At 35.5% G+C, this 22,152-nt stretch overlaps 1 protein-coding gene across 2 annotated transcripts in view; it reads right to left on the bottom strand.

Moving 5' to 3' along the window:
- UCHL3 (ubiquitin C-terminal hydrolase L3) overlaps positions 1–22,152 on the bottom strand; it is a 44,735-nt gene that overhangs the window by 3,937 nt on the left and 18,646 nt on the right. For both annotated transcript variants that reach the window (XM_032611447.1, XM_032611448.1), the window contains one exon: positions 1,898–1,973. In XM_032611447.1, coding sequence (XP_032467338.1) covers positions 1,898–1,973 — 76 coding nt within the window. The remainder of the gene's footprint in view (positions 1–1,897; positions 1,974–22,152) is intronic.

Below are 22,152 nucleotides of genomic sequence, written 5' to 3'. Positions count from 1 at the left end.
TTCATTTGTCTTGCATTCATCCCTGTCCTCTCTAACATCTCAAAGATTCCAGCTATTCTTTAGAACTCTGAAATTCTTTAAACTCATTTAGAGAATGTAATCCTCAAAGGGCTCTAATTCTCTATCAGCAACATCGATCATTCTTCCTGCTAAAGAATACTTGAACCAAACAAGACCTCAGTAGTTCTGCCTTTCTTTTCTGATGTTCTTAGTACAAACCAATTTTAAAATACTTTGGTGCTGATCTTGGCATGCTACAAAAAAGAACCATTCTGCATATGTAGCCTATCCCGGATACACATCTTTCCTTCTATTGCCCTTTTAGTCTCTGAGCTCAGAAAGCTAGCTAATCAGTCAAACTGAGGTTTTTAGACAACTCATTCCTTCCCATGAGATGATCAGAGATGTTTTTCTTCTGAATATCTTTTAGATGTTATTGTTTGCTCTATTATGAAGTCTCCCATTCTGAAAGTCACCATTACTTTTATAGTCTCTGGTTATGGATATTTATCACTCCTCTGGCCTTTCCTAACTCTACTTTCTTGAAGTCAACAGAATGTGTCTGTAAGTCTCAGCACACTCTTTACTTCCACTTCTACTAGTTACTCTTTATTATTCAGAATTCAGAGCAGAAACTAGCTTCCAGCAATCAGACATTTGAAATCCCCAATCCCTATTACATTTTATCTTTATGTAGATGCTAGAGACTGAATTAGCAAAGCATATGCTCCAAATTGCTCTGCAGGTCTGTTATATACTCCGATGACAACTATTTGATTCCTACTCAAATCACTCTACTATTGTAGATGACCCACAGGGATGTACATTCCTTTTCTTGTCCCCTTTAATAGAGCCACTTCTTTTTAATGAAGTGTATGATTCTGTTGCCATATTCCAAATATAAAATCCATCTAAATTTTATGGACCACATTTACAGTCACAATCAGAGTCCTTTTGGAACTCTTCAGTCTTTAAGGAAAATGAAAGTGAAAAGTTAATATTTACAGCAAATGAGAAGAAAGAGGACTAAAAATCATGGTATCTAGAAATTGAAAAGGATTTCACTTTTTTGTTTCTTTATTCGGCCTTTTTTAATCAAAGAAGGTCTCAGAGAGAAAGACAAAAAGGACTCATAAGTACTATCTACCAATTTTGAAAGAATCATAAAAGTTTCTTCTGCCTGAATGAATCAATTAAAACTGTCCTCGAGTTATCATCCTCTAAAATTATCCTCTAATTATCCTTTAATTATCAATGAAAATATCCTCTCCTCCAAATACAAACTAAAGTAGTCCACCTATAGTTAAACTTTTAAAAGGTAAGTGCAGGAAGAGGCCAAAATACCAAGTAATTAATCATGGCTACTTTGACACATGCCTTAGGGAACTGTTGCCAGAAAACACAGACTCCTGTAAAGTCTTTTTAAAAATCAGATGTGATACAAAGGGATAGTACAAAAGCCTGAAAACTAGTAATACTCATTATTGAATACAAAAACTAGTCATTATGAATAATACGCTATGTTTTAAAACTAGTTTCAGGATCAAGATCGTTCATCCAAGATGTTGATGATAACCAACTCAAAAATTTAGTAAAGACTGCTGAAGTGATTTACAGGAGTCTCCTAAATGATTTAGCAAAGCATTTTCCTGCTTTGCTAAAATGCAAAGGTGGTATGCAGGAATTCTTGAATTATAAGTTACTTGAACATCAAAAACATATTTATTTTTTCTAGTAAAAATTTTTAAATGGAAAACTTCCATTATGCCAACTCAATGTTATATGGTAATCAATTAATTTAGGTAAACACAATAAATATCAACAGTCATGTTTATCATAAATACAGATTTCCCCATTTACTATTTCTTTCCCCAGGATAAATTAAAATAGTTCTTACCTAATTCATAGAGATGCCCATCTACATGAACTAATGCAATAAAATGAAGATCTACTTTTTCATCTATATTTGGTGCCTGGAATAGGAGGGGAAAATACATATTATATATATTAGTAGTCAAACAAATCAATCAACTACATGTAAACACATACAAATAATATCAAATGACATGAAAAAATATTTATCCAATATAATTCAAGGCTTAATCTTTGATATAGTGGACAGAGTGAACATGCCTACATTTATAACAAATGTGCTTGCCCATCAACAAGGAAAACACTGACTCAAGGCACACCTTTCTTAATCTCAATTGATTTTAACCTAAAGTTTTGTTCACTCTGGAAGCCCAGCACCTAGCACAACACCTGGTACATAGCAGGTATACAGTGTATACTTGCTGAATGAAATGAATGCATGAACTAATTTGTATAATTTCTGAAATTTGAAATAATGAAGTTTTTAGAAGTTTAATAATAGCATAAACAGAGTTTAAAAAAACTCTTTGCAAGTTACATTTTAGGACATCAAGAAAGTGAGTTCTTCCCTTAATGATGTAACCTTAATCTCATTTTTTAAAAAATGCAATATAGACTTAGAATAAAATAAGTATTTTTATTCATCCTAGATTCAAAAGGTTTAAAAACGAAGAGAAGGGCTTCCCTGGTGGCGCAGTGGTTGAGAGTCCGCCTGCTGATGCAGGGGACGCGGGTTCGTGCCCTGGTCCGGGAAGATCTCACATGCTAGGCCCATGAGCCATGGCCGCTGAGCCTGCGTGTCCGGAGCCTGTGCTCCGCAGCGGGAGAGGCCACAGCAGTGAGAAGCCCGCGTACCGCAAAAAAAAAAAAAAAACGAAGAGAAGCAGGAAAATAGCCCAAAAGATTAAAGGAGAAAAAGGGAACAAGTTAAAGTAACTTGAACAAGTTAAAGTAAAATTTAACTTAGCCTACAATTTTTCTCTTGTTTTCTCAGTGAACTATTTGATATTAAAACTATACCTAGGTTTTTTTAGCTTGCCAAATTCAATTTGCATGAGCAACTTGTGCTACATTTCTTAGACATTCAAATAACTTATGCAAGTCAATACATGATAAACTGGCACTGTTTACAATATATAGTAACTACACAGATAACACTAATATGTGTTAGCTATATACCAAATCTAAATGGTTTGAAATGAAATATAATCACTGTTAAATGTAAGTACAGATTTTAGAGGCAAAAGTTTTAAAGAGGCATAATCAAGTTATATCTCATATTATTTAATATCCAGTAAGTAACACAACAGTATCAACTCTAAAATTTCTATTTTTTCACCCTCAAGTAATTATATAATTTTAAGTTTTAAGTAATACGAAGTTTTCAGATGCAGAAATTGAAAGGAACAGAACAAACATTACTATCTTGGATTTACTGGATGCCTGTAAAGCATTTACAGATAGTGACTCATCTAACCTCATATTACTCTTCAGGGATTATTGCCCTCGAATTACGAATGGCAACAACGCAACATAAATTGCTGTGGCAAACTAGCTCTTCCTAAATTCAACTTAGAACTAAAGAATTTCACCGTTGGTAGGAATCACAGTTACGTAGTTTGACTGTTGCTCCAATGCTAGACTGCTGTCTATTGTAGCCCCATCTTGTGGTATCCCAGCAAACAACAGGGAACTGCCACTAGGTTTTCAGGCAGTCCATTCCATTTTGACAGTTTTGTTAGAATTATCCCTCATACTGAGGCAAAAAATGTTTCCCAATATTTTCCATCATCTTAAAAAAGTCTAATCCCTCTTGAACATGATATTTCTTCAAACACTTAAAGACAGTGATAACGAGTTCCCTTATTTTACTGGTCAGAGAATCAAAGATTTTAGTGATCACTCAATCCAATACCCCCATTTCCCCAATGACCAGAGAGAACCCAATTTTTCAAGGTTAAATCTAGGCAATTCAACAAACTATAAATTCAATTCTATAACAAGAACACTACAAAAAATTCCTTATCCAACTAGGAAAGGGGCTTGATTTACTTATTTTAAGATAATTCTCCAATAGGATATAAAGTATATTTAAAATCTTTTGAGCTACTATGTCTTTAAAATTATTACTTATTTTAACACCATCTCTTCTTAAGAATAATACCTCTAATAGCTTCTGGTTTTTACATTTTGTCAGTAAATACAACCATGCTAGAGATAAAAGTAATACAACCAGACCAGAGACCTGAATACGTACCCAACCCCTGTGAGCACTGGGTTTCTTATCTGTTTTGAGGTTTAAACGAAATGCATGAAACTACTTGTAAACTGTTAAGTGTCATATAAACATTATGTGTTATTATAATACTAAGACTACATTATTACAAATGTAAGAAGTCACTAAATCTAGTGACTCAAAATTGTGAGTCATTGTACCTTTTATCCAGAAGTGCATACTAAAAATACAAAACGCCAAAGAGGGCATGAAAATCCTTCAAACTATTATAAATGCTCAAAATTTCTAAACCTTCCACAAGACCTCAGCACCTATTACAAGCCTTTTCCTTTGGTCAACTTCAATTAGTCAGAGTCTGAAATCTATAATTATGCAATTGCTTAAACATTATTCCACTGAAAACAAGAACAATACATAAAAAGCAAATTCCAGGGCTTCCCTGGTGGCGCAGTGGTTGAGAGTCCGCCTGCTGATGCAGGGGACACGGGTTCATGCCCCGGTCCAGGAAGGTCCCACATGCTGCAGAGTGGCTGGGCTCGTGAGCCATGGCCGCAGTGCCTGCGCGTCGGGAGCCTGTGCTCCACAACAGGAGAGGCAACAACAGTGAGAGGCCCGCGTACCGCAAAAAAAAAAAAAGCAAATTCCAGTATGTCTTCTGTTTCAAAAAGTGACCAATAACTAACAAAAGGCAAAAACCAGAAGCTACAGATTAATTTTTACCTACACTTTTATATCTTATTTTTTACAAAGTTTCTTAATTTAGAACATACTTATTACCTTGAAGGATTAAAAAAACGATGTGACAAATCAATTAGATAGAAATTAACTAAATGCTAAATAAAAATTTCAAATTATAAAAAACAGTTTAAAGTTAATTTATAATTGTGGCGCTAAATATATACCAGGCACTGTTCTAAGTGCTTTATAAGAATTGACCAATTAATTGTTATATAAACCATATGAGGTAGGTAATATAGTTATACCCATTGTACTCTCAAGAAAATTGAGGCACAGAAGTGTTAAGTAACATGCTCTGGGTCACAAAGCTAGTAAGTGATAGAATCTGGTTTCAAATCCAGGCAATGTCATTCTGGAATCCATGTTCTTAACCACTAGGCTATGAAAACACTTATGAAGCTATAAAGCAATGGAATTAACATGGGGAAAAGACCAATATTACATAAAAACATAAAACTGAGAATGCCAATTTGTATGACATGTTCACTTATATTTAGAATATTTTTTAAGTACAAAGGAATTTATTCCTATTTGGATTCAACTGTGCCCAAGTCAGAATTTAGAAAATTACGGTTTTACTCTGATCATCTCATTCACTTGCATCTCCTACTGTGCCAGCGTATGGCACAGCAGGGAAGCAATAAATATCAGATGGATAAATATGACAAACGCATGTTGTGACCCAATGAGGATAATGAAATAGAGAGACACCAGTTTGTTGATACCAGTTTGTGGACGAAAGCCTATTTTGATGACTATACTGATATTTGGTGGAAGCAGATGTTTAAGGAAAAGTGCCAAGACTCCACCTCATAGTTTGAGAATAGCTCTAGAAGAGTAAATAAGGGGAAGGAAAGAATGTCTGACACCAACTTTTAATTTTTTTAAGCATGAAAGTATGTGTAATCAGACTTCCTCTGGCTTCAAAAGTCACGATGATTTACTGAAGTGTCAAGTTTCTTATAAATGTGTGGCATACACCAAATCTTTCAGATGTAGCATTTCTAGGTAGGCTCTGCCAAGCTATATTCATTACCATTAATTTTCTAAAACATCAGAAAGAAAAGAACTATAGTTGCCATCCTGCATCTTATTTCAATTATGAGAATTATTAGAATTCCATCATCAACCTCAACATTTAAGGTAATTAGGTAATTAGCACAATTACAAGAACAAATGTACTTTTTAACAGTTTGCTAATATTATCAACTTAAAAAGGAGAAATTATAAAATTTGTGGGAAGTCTATATCAATTCACAAGGAGAAAAATCGTCACCTCCTACTTGAGAAAAGATCTTTAGAAACTGAATAGGCAGGGAAGATTGGATCAAGATTAAACCAAGTACCTGAGCCACCTCAGGGAATAAAATAGCTTAGATGAAACACCCTACACCATGGAGGCTTAGATTAAGGATAGAGTAAGTAAAATAACCCCAAAGCATGACAAGAGACTAAAGTCATGTTCAGAAACGTGAAAAAAAAATAAAGTAAGAGATGGCAAAGAACTCAGACAGTACACAGCATTTGTTGACCTGAGTCAACTAAATGAAATTGGAAAGATGAAGGGTAAGAGAATACATATTCACTTTAACAACTGACAGGAACTTAAACATTATCATGAATGTCGATCAGCACTCATCAAAAGGCAGGCACCTGTTGGTGTTATATGGAGTGGAAAGATGGATGTTCACCAAGGCACTGGTGAGAGTCAAGCTGGACTGCAAAACATAAAGGTATGCTTGCAGTCTTACTGGGGGAGAAAAAGCTAATGGTTGATGAACCAAGAGAAAAGCGCTTTGAAGACTGAAGAAGTTTAAGGGAAAAAATGGACTGCCCCTGTCACTGGAAGAAGAGATGGAAGATTGACTACACTTACAACAGAATGGAGACCCAAAGATGGTAGGCGTAAGAAGGGTCGCCAGCGACGAAGACGGAGAGATGGACTGGTAGCCTTTGCAGGGCCTACATGGTTACGTTTGGCCCAGGGCAGGGATGCATGGTGACACCATGATGAGGCCTTCGCTCTGCAGTGGCTAGAATGAGGCTGTGATGAGGATGGCGAAGAGGACTACATAATTAAAAAAGAGAACATTTTACTGAGACCACGTTACTGGGAGATCAGTTATTCTTAAAAGCACCATATGGTCATACTTGGATTTATATGGCCTAATATTTTTAATCAATCATAATTTAGAAAAGGATCGTAAATGAATATTAGTTAAAGGTACGTGAGGTGGAAATATATCACCAAAGTATCAGGTTATATTCCATAGCTTCTGTTAAGTGCACATCTAGACTACCCTCATTTGTATAGCGCAGACTCATGGAATTATTTAAAAGTCACTAAAGTGGAATTATTACATCAAACTGTTTTTAAAAAAAAAGAACACACACACACAGAAAACACGTAACACATACAAAACATACAAAGAATTATGTGTAAAAGAAAACTGTATGGTAACAGGCACTAGTAAAAAGAATTCCTTAGCAGTAATAAACACTAAGGAAAAAAACAACTTCAAAATATAGAGGAGTGAAACAAATCCCTCAGAAGCTGATGCCATGCATAAACTATCCTCTTACTTAGGTTGAAAAGTTAAATGGAAACTATCATGGATTATTAGCCATCTTTTAGTAAAAGAAAAAAAACGGTTAAAATATGTATCACTTATTTTGTGCCAGGCACTCTTTTAAGCACTTTACACGTATTAATTCATTTGGTCTCCCAGTAACCCATGAGATAGTTACTGTAATTATCTCCAGTTTACAAATAAGAAATCAGAGCACAGAGAGGTTAAGTAACATAACCCAGGTCACACTGCCAGGAAGCGGCAGGGCTGGGATTCAAATACAGGAAATCTAGTTCTAGAATCCAATGACCTTAATAACTGTGGTGTACAGCCTAAGTGGCCAAGAAAAAGATTTTAATACTAATTTATTAGACCAGATTCCAATGAGCAGAGGAGTAATCCTCTTAAAATTAGATTTTTGGGAGTCACATTTTCGAACACTATTGTACCACAAAAGGTGAACCTGACCTAAGAGTTTTCCACAAAATGCACATGCTAATAAACACTAACTTATTAATGGTAATCCAAATGATAATTTTACAATTGTCGCCTCCAATAAATAACACCAGCACATGAAACTGAGTTTAAAGCAGTATGATAAAATTATAATCACTAACAACCATAGTGAGAAGAAGTAAAAAAAAAAAATAGTGATATAAGTCCTTGCTTAGTGATAATGGATTTCACTAACCATGACCTATTTTCTTTAGGAAAATAAAGGGGTTTTCCTTGAATGATTTCTAAGACTCTTTCAACCCTGAAAATCCTATGATCCTACTTAGTACTTCTGATCTATGTAAGATAATACAATAACCTAAAATAAAGGGTTTTAAAAACATGTTTGTGAACAGTTTAGCTGCTCATAGTAAGAATCAATCAATTAGAAATACATAAATGAATCCTATACTTTGCTCTATATGGGAACAAAGGTGTATATAATAAAGTGTCTGCTCTCACATAGTCTAACATGTTTGTCATATTCAATCTGATTACATTTAAATAAGAGAAAGACAGAAGAGTGGGGAAGAGGAAAAGGAAAATGGATGGAGAAAGAAAATGGAGTAAAGGAAGAGAGGAAGAGATGACTAATGAGTAGTGGAGAAAACAAAAATTTTCTAAGAATCTAGGGAAGGAGAGATTACTAAACCAGAAGTAGAACTAAAGGCATACATTGAAAGAACATATAAGGTTTGGGCAGGCAAAATGGGAAAGGTATTCCTAGCAAAGAATTCAGCGTGAAAAAAAAGACAAAAATAGGAATGAGGATGACATGTTCAGAGGACTAGACTATCAGGTCTGGGATCTGACTTTACCCCTCCCATCTAAAAAGTTATCCCGTTACTTGTTCATAGGTGCTGGCAGAAGACATGAGACGCTGTGTCAGACACAAAGGACTTTACTCATAGCCCAGCAAGGAGCACGATCATCACTATGTTAGTGTCAGTTCACATGAGGGCAACACAGAGGGCCCAGATGGATGGCTGCACACACAATGGGTTGCATTATAGGAGAGGAACACCGGGCTTGGGGAAACTGATGTATTATAATAAGCAGTAAGCAAACTTGTCTTTGTTCTGGAGGCAGACATTACCTCATCCCTCACAGTGCTTACTGGGAGAAAAGTGATTTCTAACTTCAAATATGAAGTTAGAAGCTCTCTTCTTCTGCCAGTTTTGAAGAATGTTTTTTAAAACTTAAAAAAAAATTTCAAATTACAAAGAGTTACAAAAATAAAAAGAGTACAGGAAACACCTAGATTTACCTATGACATTTTATTCTGATTTGCTTTATCATCTGTACTTACACTCTCTTGCTCTCTTCCTGTCTCTCTACATAGTTGTTTTTTTTTTCTTCCTGAGCCATTTGAGGATAAGTTATATATATCATGGTCCTTTACCCCTAAATACTTCAGTATTTCTTAAGACTAAGAAAATTCTCTTGGACTCCCCTGGTGGCACAGTGGTTAAGAATCCGTGAACCAGGGGCCTCCCTGGTGGCGCAGTGGTTAAGAATCCGCCTGCCAATGCAGGAGACACAGATTCAAGCCCTGGTCCGGGAAGATCTCACATGCCGCGGAGCAACTAAGCCTGCAAGCCACAACTACTGAGCGCGCATGCCACAACTACTGAAACCCGCGCATCTAAAACCCGTGCTTTGCAACAAGAGAAGCCACTGCAATGAGAAGCCCGTGCACTGCAAAGAAGAGTTGCCCCCACTCACTGCAACTAGAGAAAGCCCGTGCACAGAAATGAAGACCCAATGCAGCCAAAAATAATTAATTAATTAAAAAAGAAAATTCTTTTATAACAGCAGTTATCACCTTCATAATTTCATATAGATATGGGCTGTGTTAGGATGTGTGTAGGTTGGATGTCACGTTAGACTTCTGTCTAACCTTCCATCCATATTTTAATTTTGTCAGTTGATCCATTCATGTCCTTTGTAGCATTTCCTCTCAGGATCTAATCTGGGAGCAGGTATTGAATTTTTTTGTCATGTCTCTTCAGTATCCTTTAACCTGGAGCATTTCCAACAGCCTTTTTCTTTTATGACATTAACACACAGCCCCCTTCCCCCATTTTTTAATATACAGTTTTTTTACATAAAAAAATCATGCTCTCTGTGAATACAGACATCTGTATTTCTTCCTTTCCAATCCATATGCCATTTCTTTCTTTTTCTCACCTTACTGCATTGGCTATAGGACCTCTAGAACAATAACGAATTTCGCTGATTTTCACTTTTAATTATTTCTTCCTTGTGCGTGCTTTAGGGATAATTTGCTCTTTTTTTTTTTTTTTTTTGCTACCTTTAGGTAAAAACTTAGATCACTGACTTGAAGCCTTTTTTCTTTTCTACTATAAGCATTTAGTGCTATAGATTTTTCTCTAACCCCTGCCTTTTCTTTTCTACTATAAGCATTTAATGTTACAGATTTTTCTCTAATCCCTGCTTTAGCTGCAACTTGTAAATTTGGATATATTTAATAATTTTTCATTCAATTCAAAATGTTTTCCAGAAGACAAATTTATGGTTACCAAAGGGGAAAGGGGGTTAGGGGAGGGATAAATTAGGAGTTCAGAATTGGCAGATACAAACTACTATATAAAAAATAGATAAAACACAATGTCCTACTCTATAGCACAGGGAACTATATTCAATATCCTGTAATAAACCATAATGGAAAAGAATATGAAAAAGAATATATATATATAACTGAATCACTTTTCTGTACACCAGAAACTAACACAGCATTGTAAATCAACTATACTTCAATTAAAAAAAATTTTTTTTAATGCTTTCTCATGTTCTCTGAGACTTCCTCTTTGATCCAACAAGCTATTTAGAAGTGTATTGTTTAATTTCTAAATATATGGGGATTTTCCAGATACTTTTTACTGTTATTAATTCTTAATTTAATTCCATTATAGTTAGAAAATATTCTTTGTATAATTTAAATTTAAAAAAATTTTTTTAAGATTTTCTGATCCATAATATGGTCTATCCATGAGCACTTAATCATTCTTTAGAACAATTTAAAAAACAAAATTTATTTTATATTTACCTTCACTTGTTCCATTTCCAGTGCTCACCAATTCTTTGTGTAGATTCAAGTTGTAATGCAGGTAAGCTTGTAATGAATTCTCTCAGTTTTTGTTTGTCTAAAAGACTTTATTTCTCCTTTATTTTTGAAAAATATTTTTGTTCCATTGAATTCATTTTAAAAACCTTTTTCTTCTTTTTTTTTCTTTTTTTAAAAAAATATTTATTTATTTGGCTGCGCCAGGTCTTAGTTGCAGCACATGGTATCTTCGTAGCAACGAAGGGATCCTGCGTGTGGGATCTTCGTTGAGGCATTGGGATCTTTAGTTGTGGCACACGGGATCCTTTAGTTGCAGCATGCAGGATCTTTAGTTGCAGCATGTGGGATCTGGTTCCCTGACCAAGGATCGAACCCGAGCCCCCTGCACTGGGAGCACGGAGTCTTAACCACTGGACCACGAAGGAAGTCTCTCTCTTTTCCTTCTGATTCTACCTGCACATATTAGATCATCTGAAATTGACCCACAGCTCTTGGGTGATCTAGGGGGGTTTGTGGGGTTGCTTCCCATGATTTTTTATTTTTGTGATTCAGATTGGGTAAATTTTTAGCAATTTATCTTCACATTTCCTGATTATTTCCTCAACATTTGCAAGTCTACTGGCAAATCCATTAAAGGCATTCTTCACCTCTGGTACTGTGTTTTTAATTACTAGATTTCCATTCGATTCTTTCTTAGAGCTTCCAGCTCTGTTGATATTCCCCACCTGTTGGTATCTGTTGTCTACCTTTTCTACTTGAGCCTTTAACATATTAATCACAGTTATTTTAAGTTGCATCTGACAGTTCCAACACCTGGATCATATCTGAGTTTGATTCTGTTGATTCCTTTGTCTTGTGACAGTGTGTTATTTTTCTTGTTTACTTCATCTTATAATTTTTGTTTAAAAGGCACACATCCTGTGTAGGAGCAGAGAGACTGAGACAAATGTATTTATGTCTGGGAATAGGCATGCCTCCTCTTCAGCTAGGGCTTTAGTGTGTGGAGTTGAGTCAATCTAGTTAGAAGTTGTGCTGTTTGGTTTGTTTTTGCTATGGTTATCCTCAGTAATCTACCAGCTTCAAATCTGCCTCGCATTACTGTGTGCTTAGGGTAGGAGCTGGGTTGCTGAATGCTTTCTTTTTCAACGTTCTTGTTCCACTCATAGCTTTAGGATTTTTCTGAGTCTATGCCTCAGAGAAGGTCTCTCTTCATGCTCTTGGCCTACCCCACACATTTGACACTTGTTTGTTGGTGCTGGCTGGTCTAATGGTGGGAAGGTGAAGGCATTCTTTGTTGACATGGTTCAGCCTCCATCATAAGTAGGTTGTTTGTACCTGGATATCAAGGACAAGGCTGTCCATGGGATCCTTCCCTCCTCCATTGATTTCTCTCATAGGAGTTTCCTATACCTCCCCTGAAGGGGTAGTTTTGTCTGTTCCCTTCTCCAGGGAGGGTTTTCTGTCCCAGCATTGTTAGGTTTTATTCCATAGGGGAGAAGAATCCAGGCCCTTCCCAAAGTAGAAGCTGCTTCCTCCCCCCAGGCCTGCACCTTGGGCCTCTCTCTTGCCTTGTCCCTAGTTTAAGCTTATAGGCACCCAGTGAGGTCTGTGGAGAGTGGATGTGAGCTCCCCTTTGGCACTGCTTACAGGGATTTTATAGTATCATACCAGCCTATACTTGACCTTTAGCAATTTGTTAAAATTTTTAACATTTTTTTTTTTTTTTTTTTTTTTTTTTTTTTTGCGGTACGCGGGCCTCTCACTGCTGTGGCCTCTCCCGTTGCGGAGCACAGGCTCCGGGCGCGCAGGCCCAGCGGCCACGGCTCACGGGCCCAGCCGCTCCACGGCATGCGGGATCCTCCCGGACCGGGGCACGAACCCGTGTCCCCTGCATCGGCAGGCAGACTCTCAACCACTGCGCCACCAGGGAAGCCCTAACATTTTTTACAAGGAAAAAAAATCATATTCTTCACGCTGCTTTCACTTTCCATATATTTTGGGCATCTATCCACCTCAATAAGTATATATCTACATTATTTTTCACGACAACATATTATTCCTTAAATAGATGCACCATAAACATATTATGGCATCTTTAGTTTGTTTCTAGTTTTCTACATTTATAAACTATGCTGTAGTAAATACATTCACACAGGTATCTTTATATGTTCATCAGTCAACAATAATAATAGCTAGCATTGAGTGCTTACTATTACATACCAAATGTTCTAAACTGTGGATGCTATAGAGTCTCACCATGATCGTACTAAGGTAGAAATTATGATCATTTCTATTTAAAGATGAAGATACAATTTTTGCCCAAACATTATCAGATTATCTATGGGTAATTTTAGCCCTCTTTTTGCTCATCATGTTTTCCATATATAAGAGGAAGGAATGAAAAAAAGAAAGGATATGTTCAAAAGCACACCCTCCTGAATGAGTTCCATACGTCAAAGTTCATGTGTGTGTGTATGTGTTTCTATTTGGCAACTGTTTTACAATATCAAATACAGGACAGTACGTTACTACATTATGACTGTCTTACTTGTAACTACCTTGTAATGCTCTTAGAAAAACCTTTTATCCACTATCATACTGCTAGTATACTAAGTATTGTTTTCTATAAGTAAATGAATATGTTGAGTTGTTAAACATTAGAACCAGTAATTCTGAATTTTTACTCTAGTCATGTTTATTTCTACCTCCTAAAGCTAAAGGAACACAATATATACACATCTTTTCCAACTGTACAATTTGTAAAGATAATTTAATTCATAATACAGACATAACTGTGTACATCACATATATTTTCAATTCCAATGAAAGTTTATATGATAATTCAGGGAAGGACTTTCTTTTTTTTTTTAACATCTTTATTGGAGTATAATTGCTTTACAATATTGTGTTAGTTTCAGGAAAGGACTTTCAAGTGATATTATTTTAAGAGATGAAAAGACTGATATGAAGAACGTTACTATGGAATCTTAATATTCCTAGGCTTTCTCTTAGAATTACAAATGTTAAAGACAAATTCACCAACTTTTACAGTGTCATAATATTAGCTGCTGAAGTAACTAAGTTAGCTTTGCTTTCAAATATGAAAATTTAAACTGTGAGTAGAATCTTCAGAATAAATAGCCAATTTCCTTTCCATACTAACTGGAAAGGATCAAATATCTACAGCTTATTCTTGAGTCTTTCAGAAGATTTTAATAAAGAGCCCACTTTCTAGAGCATCTGAATAAAGAACTCACTTCCTCAGTTTTTCAGTTCTGGTAGAGGAATCCAAAGTTGTCAAAAGTTATGTATTTCATTAGAATTATTAATGACATCACTGTCTGCCAGGACATTAACACTGAACCCGTGCCCCCTCTGCTTACTGAGTGGGTCTGCAATGGTATAATTTGACTTCACATACACCACTGCAATATAACCTATCTCTTCATTACAGTTTTGAAAAAAACAGAACAGGCTTTTCAAAAACCCTAGGAATTAAATGATTTGCTCTTCAGAAAGTACTCTAAGGAGTTTAACAAATATTTTTTGCATAAAGGAATTAGGTATAGACATTCATTTTGAGATTTTTAAGCATTCTGATTCTGACTTAAATCCTCTTGAGTTAAAAAAAAAAAATACAGGGTGAGCCATTTGGACACAGCCCATGAGCATCAGAACAGTGTCGGGGTCTTTTAGAGGCACAAGGACTTAGTTGACTTGCCCACAGTCATATAACTAGTGACTCTCAAAGCAGAGGCAGAACCCATGACTCCTGGCTCCAATTTCAGTGTTTTCATCTCACACAAAGCCACCCACCCATCAACTGTCAACTACCTAATTCACAGAGGCAAACCTATTACTATCTCTAGCTGTATTCCCAAAACAATCAACAGTTCAAATTTTTCTATCTTCAAAGTTATAACTAGTTCAGAAAGAAACCAAAATACCTGGGTCCCAGAAGGCCAAATTACTTTTCCTTCACAGTTAATGTGTATGTCACTTTGTATATGAAAAAATGAGTCAACTACCCTTTAAACTGTTTAATAACCACAAAATTAGAAATATCATGAAGCCTAAAAAAAAAATTTTCAAACCTTTAATAAAAAGGTGGAAAGAGGGGCTTCCCTGGTGGCGCAGTGGTTGAGAGTCCGCCTGCCAATGCAGGGGACACGGGTTCGAGCCCTGGTCTGGGAGGATCTCACATGCTGTGGAGCAACTAGGCCCGTGAGCCACAACTACTGAGCCTGCGCGTCTGGAGCCTGTGCTCCGCAACAAGAGAGGCCGCGATAGTGAGAGGCCAGCGCACCGCAATGAGGAGCGGCCCCCGCTTGCCGCAACTAGAGAAAGCCCTCGCACAGAAACGAAGACCCAACACAGCCAAAAATAAATAATTAAAAAAAAAAAAGGTGGAAAGAGTGTGTCGGTCTAAAAAGCCAAATTACTTTTCCTTCAGTTAATATACATTCTCTGGGTGTACAAAAAATAGATTACTCTTTAGAGTACTTAATAATAACCAAAGAATTAGAAATGTTGTAAAGGCTAAAAAGAAATGATACAGACCTTTTAACAAAGGGGGCAGAGGGTCAGACTAGTATTACTTCTTTATTAAGAAATCAAGTGTTTGGTAGTTTACCCTAAGTGCTTAAATCTAAATTATTCTAAAATGTTAAAATAAAGCAAGTAGATTTTGGCTTACACCCAAAATGTTTTCCCATCTAAAAGGGCATCCTGTTACTAAGAAAAATATCATTATAACCATGTAATTTCCTAAATATAAAGGGATCATTGGCTGGTAGGAACTTAAAATAATTACTGTTTTCCAAAATACAGATAACATAATTACCAAAAGACTGTGGCTGGTTTATGGGTAAGACTTTATGTTTAATATAAGGAAAAATCTACTGTTGACTAAGAGCTTGTTTGTTTTAGCAATTTTTATTTATCTATACATTTTGTTGCCTTAAGAGCATGGACAGTACTTACTAGCTGTGTGACTTTGGACAAGTTAGTAACTTCTTTGTCTTCCAGTCTGTAAAATGGGATAACATCTATCTTAAGGAATTGAGAAGATTAGAGTAGGGTACACACAGTGCTTAGTATAATGCCTCCACATAAGATGCGTTCAGTAAATGGTAACCATCATTATAATAAGATGACAGACATACTTTTAAAAGCAGTGAGAATTTAAGAAGATGAGAATACTTGGCAATTGATAAGCATGTCAATTTCCATTGCATTCACCCATAAATGACACTTAAGAATAATCAAGACTGATACTGTAACACCCCAAAATGATTCCCAATGTTTCCAGCAACCCCAGGTATCTCATGGTGAGACTCTTTTGTCTTAAATACCTACAAAATCATTCCTTTTATTGACCTGCTGATAAAATATATACTTAATCATGACAATTAAATTTATTTCCAGAATAGGACGTCCTTTCAAACTTCAGAGATACCACTGAGTCTAAAAAATGGCACATGGGAAGGAAAAAAATCAGGAATTTCTCTAGGGCTTCCAAATGCCATGAAAAGAAGTAAAATTATAAATGTAGGCATACATGCATGAGGATATGTACACATATATAAAACTTTAAAAGTTTAAAGTCAAAATTATAAATTAATTCCAAATGGACTCCTGTAGATTTGAATAAATTTCAGTATAATACATTGAATTACACTAAATTTGAGGTCCAAATTTAAAATAGGAAAGTAAAACCAGATTCATGCAAAAGATGCAAACTTTCCTACAAAGTATCCACGTTCAGTTGGCAAAGAAGTCAAAGTGAAACATGAGCTAGATACCGAAATACACAAAATACCACTATATATTCCATGGAAAATGGCAAATTTCTTCATTTTGCTCACCTAATAAATCAAGATACCCACAGATTTCTAGATATTCTTTAAACACTTTTTTCTCTTACTGGTTTCACAACTGTATTTTCTCATTTCCGTTAACAATTCTCCAAAATCCCTATTTAGATAATGACCTATATCTCTATACTTTACATTAAACTCAAGCTTACCATTGTTAAGCTGGCCAAAAACTAAGTCCCAGAAATTCTCTATTATTATTATTTTACAATTTGAGAGTAGCTCCAATAAGATTCTCATTGACTACAAACGAAAAGAATCTTAAATCTTAACCCTTTGTTTTGGAAAGTTGTGGTTAAAACAAAACAAACAGAAAAATCCACCATCCTCAAATATCATTACAACCTCAACTCTATTTTTATTGCTGGAGACATTTTTAGATAGAAGAATTACATCTAGTCAGGTCTGGAAGAGTCAACTGGTGAGTTCAATGTAAGAATTTACTTTAAAATAATAATAGTTATATATCTCCTTTTCCAAAACCCTGATATTGGAGAAAATAAGAAGAACAAGAAGATGATGCAGAAAGAATAAAAAACAGACTATTTTGATTCATTTAGGACAAAATATTTGTTAACCTAAGAAAGGGAAAAAAGTGTAAACAGGACAGAGTAATAACTACATTCTGACCCTTTCAACAACTAATTTAATCCATTTAACCATCATTCATTTTCAAGTGATATTAGATAAAGAAGAACTGATTACATGTAAGGAGACACAATATCACTGCTTGAAAACAAAGGATCAAAAAAAGAACCATTTCAATAATATTTCCCCCACTATGACTAAGCCTAAATTGTACTTCCTTCAAACTCAGCTCTCCCATTCAACTCCACACATACGCTTTAAACCAGCTTCTATTCAGGGAATGATATACAGAAAAAATGATAACAGGAGGAGAGAAAAAGGCAAAAGTGTAAGGAGTTAGGACAGAAGTTCCAGAGCATTTCTCAGTTTTAAGAATGACATAAAATGAAGTTGCCGCAAAAGGATTTCCCTTACATCTTGTTGGAATGGAATAGAGAAAATAGGATATGGAAAATAAATGGAAAACAAAAAGAAAGATCAGAAAGATGCAATTTCAGATTTCTTGACAAAACTGGACTCTACAGCTTAAAATGCATGGTACTTGCATCTGAGTTTCATTTACAGTTCCCATCTGATTCTCCCAAAACAATCGGGACCTTAAATTGTACATTCTATAAGAACTAAGTTTCTTCCTAATATCTTCCGTTTCTTTCAGAGCCAAGGAAAGAAGAAAATAAATCCCTAAAGAAGGAAAATAAATGTGAGAGCATCTTAACTCCTTGTAATTCTAACATAATCAAAATAATGAAAAACTATACTTCAGAGTAAAATGAAGCCATGCAAACTATACTTATACAACTAATAAAGATAAAACTTGACACTATTTCCTCCTCCATCACTGACATTCTGCACTGATTGGGCCAAAAAAGCCAACCAGACACATACATATACATACACACATACACAATTTATTTAAAATTGTGTATACATATACATGAACACATACTTGAAATCAGAACTTACCCACTGCTTTCCCAATAGTCAGAAACACCTTCTCTTATAGGACAACACTAACCAAAGTAGATTACACATTTCACTTGTAAATTAATTTCATGATTGAAATTCATTTCATAAACTTTTACAACAGATCTTTGAATGGTCTTAGCAATCAACCACATTATTTCCCTCTATCAAACAAGCCAAAATTTAAAAATAGAATTCAACACCGGCAATGGCTATTTTTGAAGCTATCTCCATTGAAGTAAGAGATCCTCGAAGACACAAACTGCATCTTATTTATCTCTGTATATATAGTTCCTAGCACCATACCTGGCACAGTAGGTGCTCAAACAGATTACTAGGTTAATCAAATGAAAGACAGACAATAATTTCATATTATGTAACAAGAACTTGAAAAATGTTCATCCCTTTGACTCAAGGTAATTCTACCTATAGGAAATGATCTTAAAGAAAGAACCTAGAATGAATATATGAATAAACAAAGATATTCAATGAAGTTATGCGTTTAACTTGAAAAACTGAAAACAATCTAAATATCAAAAGTTAAGGTTACTGGAAAGTAAATTATGGTTCATTCACATTAGAGTACAGTGCCATATGGAATTATTTATAAAGAGCTTTTGATGAAGAAAATACTCATGATAAAATATTAAGAAAAAAATCCCACAAAAATGTTTGATTTCGACTGTTCTAAAATTAGCTAAAAAAAGATCTGAAGTTAAAAAAAAAAAAACCATAACTACTAAAAGCATTTTTTGCTACATTTTCCATACTGGCATGTTTGTTTAATACATACATAGAACAATTGTGTCAGTTTCTATTATTCTTCATTATTACTATAAATTTGTATGGAGGTTCCTGAGCAATATAATAAATTTATTCTTTTTGTAAAAAGTTAAATAAACAATAAATCATCAGGAGATCTCTACTCATATCTGGGATGGCTCCTAAATTAATATGGGCAAATCACAAACTTTAGAAATGGCTTTTTAGATAAGTATTGATGAAGTAAAACTAGAGTCTGAAGGCAAATAAAATATTCTTTTGGATTTTTCTTTTCTTGCCTTTACGTTTGATTTGCATACTGTTTCCATTATTGTATCACTGTATTTGTTCACAATTTAAAAAAACACTTTTAATTTAATTTCCTTATATCCCATTGTTGTTCTTCTATCTTCCCAAACTTAAGTGAAACATGAAAGCAGTAACTTTCAGCGTAGGTTAATGAAGCATAAGTGAGGTGAGGCTACTGTCCAAATTTCTGGATTAGCCAGAGTCGGCCAGACAATCATGGTGGAATTCAGAACATACAAGTAAACAACTACTCTTTCGCTGCATTTACGGCCAATCTTCTAAAGAGGCTACTGTGTTTTGGTGGCTCATCTTACTGATCTCTCATTTAGTCTACAGGTCTCTGCATGCAATAAGGCTCCTGCCTACTCCATTCCCATGAAAGCGTTCTGACAGAGAGTATCAATGATGTCAGTTGTTATTACAGTTATTACTGGCTCCTCTTCTTCCACCCACTCCTTTAACACCTATGTGCCCCAGGGATTCATTGTGGTTCACCACTATTCTCCCTCTGTAGAATTCTCAAGGTTCTAACTACTCTCCGACCAAATACAAAACTCCAGATATCGCCCTAGAGCTTTAGACTCCATATCCAACTTCTACACAGATGACCCATTACTCACCTTAAACTCAATACGCCGAACACTAAACATACCATCTTTGGTGGCTCCCCATTGTTTATAAAATTCAAGCCACCCCTTGATCTGGCTTCACCCTATTGCTTCAGCTCATCCTCTGCCATTCATATTCATTTTTCTGAAAGCCTGGTAAAACAAAATCACCACCTAGTATTTACTGAGGGCCCATTAAATACCAGGCACTATTTTAAGCACTTTATATGATTAACTCATTAATCTTCACAGCAATCCCATAAGGTAGATGCTATTCTTTTCATTTTATGCTAAGGAAAGTACCTTGCCTAAGCTACTAAGTAGTAGAGTCAGTATACAAACCTACATCCTGTGCTCCTTACTTTTATACTATGCACTTTTTCATAAATGCCTATATACTGTCCAATGCCAAGTACTGTCCTGGGGATTCAAGGTAAATATGACAAAAAAGAGCCACATCCTCGTGGGACCCCTATTCTATGAAATAAATGGAATAAACAAACAAAAAAACATATTGTAGATTAAAAAATGCCCGGAAGAAAATAAAAAGGATTTTATAACAGAAAATTCACTGAGGTGGCCCTACTTAATGGTAATGAAAGAAAACCTCTCTGAAAAATGACTTTTAAGGTGAAACCTAAAGGATGAGACGGTACCAACTATGTAAAGTGAAAGGGTATACCTGGACAAGAACTGGGCCTTTACGAAGCACAAAAATGGTACTGTGGACTGAACGATGTTCTCCAAATATTCATATACTGAAGCCCTAATCCCCAATGTGACTGTGTTTGGAGACAGAGCGTTTAAGAAGTAATTAAGATTAAATGAGGTCATAAGGATGGGCCCTAATCCAACAGGGCTGGTGTCCTTATAAGAAGAGGAAGAGACACTAGAGACTTCTCTCTCTCTGCAAGTGTACAAAGAAGAAAGGCCATGTGAGGACACAGTGAAAAGACACCCGTCTACAAGTGAGGAAGAGAGGCCTCACCAGAAACCAACCCTGATGGCACCCTGATATTGACTTCTAGCCTCCAGAACTGTGAGAAAATAAATTTCTGTTGTTTAAGTCATCCAGTTTGTGGTATTTTGCTATGGCAGCAAAACCAAACAAATACAAATGGGAAAGACTGAGGTGTGTCATAGGAACTGACAAAAAATAGTGTGCTGGAATACAGAGAGCAATGGAGATAATAATATGTCAAAGACTCTTTTAAGTCCACAGATGGTAGATGAACCAGAAATAAGATGATCGCAAAACCTGTCCCTGGTGCAGGAGTTTTAAGGTGGTTGATACTGAATTTGGAAATGTATGGTGTGGGTTTTTGTTCTCTCAGTGACTGGGAGTCACTAACATACAGTGGCTAGAATATAATAATCTATATTCCACCCTGGAATGCACAAAACAGCCCATACAGCAAAGAGCTGAACTCGTCCCAAAATGTTAATAGTGCCCTATTGAGGAACAGTGGCTAATAGTATGTTTGGTTTACTCAGGGAACTACAGAACACCAAGATTTAGCCTTTTTTGGTAGTTTTTACACCACTAAGGTTAGTTTTGAGCTAATTCTGGTGAATTAATAATTATGTGTTGTGCCTATGCACAAGGAATGGTGTTGGATACTCTGGGGCATACCCACAGGAATCGAACACCAATCCTAGGTCGAAGAGCCACAGTAAGGGAGATATGACACCACATTTCAGCAAATCTAAGGCACCGGTGGTTTTAAGATGCATCATTTTATGTACAACTAAAGAAGGTAATACCACCAAGTAAATTACAAAATCAACTGTAAGATACACCCTAATTTCAGAGCTGTTATGATGTTAAAAAATATACATCTTAAATAAATGAAAAAGAATATGAAAACAAATAGCTAAAATGCAAATAGTAGGAATCATATAAAATAAAAGAGTCTACATCGGGAAGGAGTTTAGATCTAGAGAAGAGATGTGAACATCATCTAAAAGGAGGTATTAAAAGCCGTAATTTGGATAAAGGCCAAAAGGGAGGCAAGAGGAGGCACCATAAAGACAATTTTTTTAAGTA

This window comes from Phocoena sinus, chromosome 18, assembly GCF_008692025.1.
Source record: "Phocoena sinus isolate mPhoSin1 chromosome 18, mPhoSin1.pri, whole genome shotgun sequence".
In the NCBI taxonomy this organism is placed as follows: domain Eukaryota; kingdom Metazoa; phylum Chordata; class Mammalia; order Artiodactyla; family Phocoenidae; genus Phocoena; species Phocoena sinus.
This window is presented reverse-complemented; position numbering and strand designations above follow the sequence as displayed.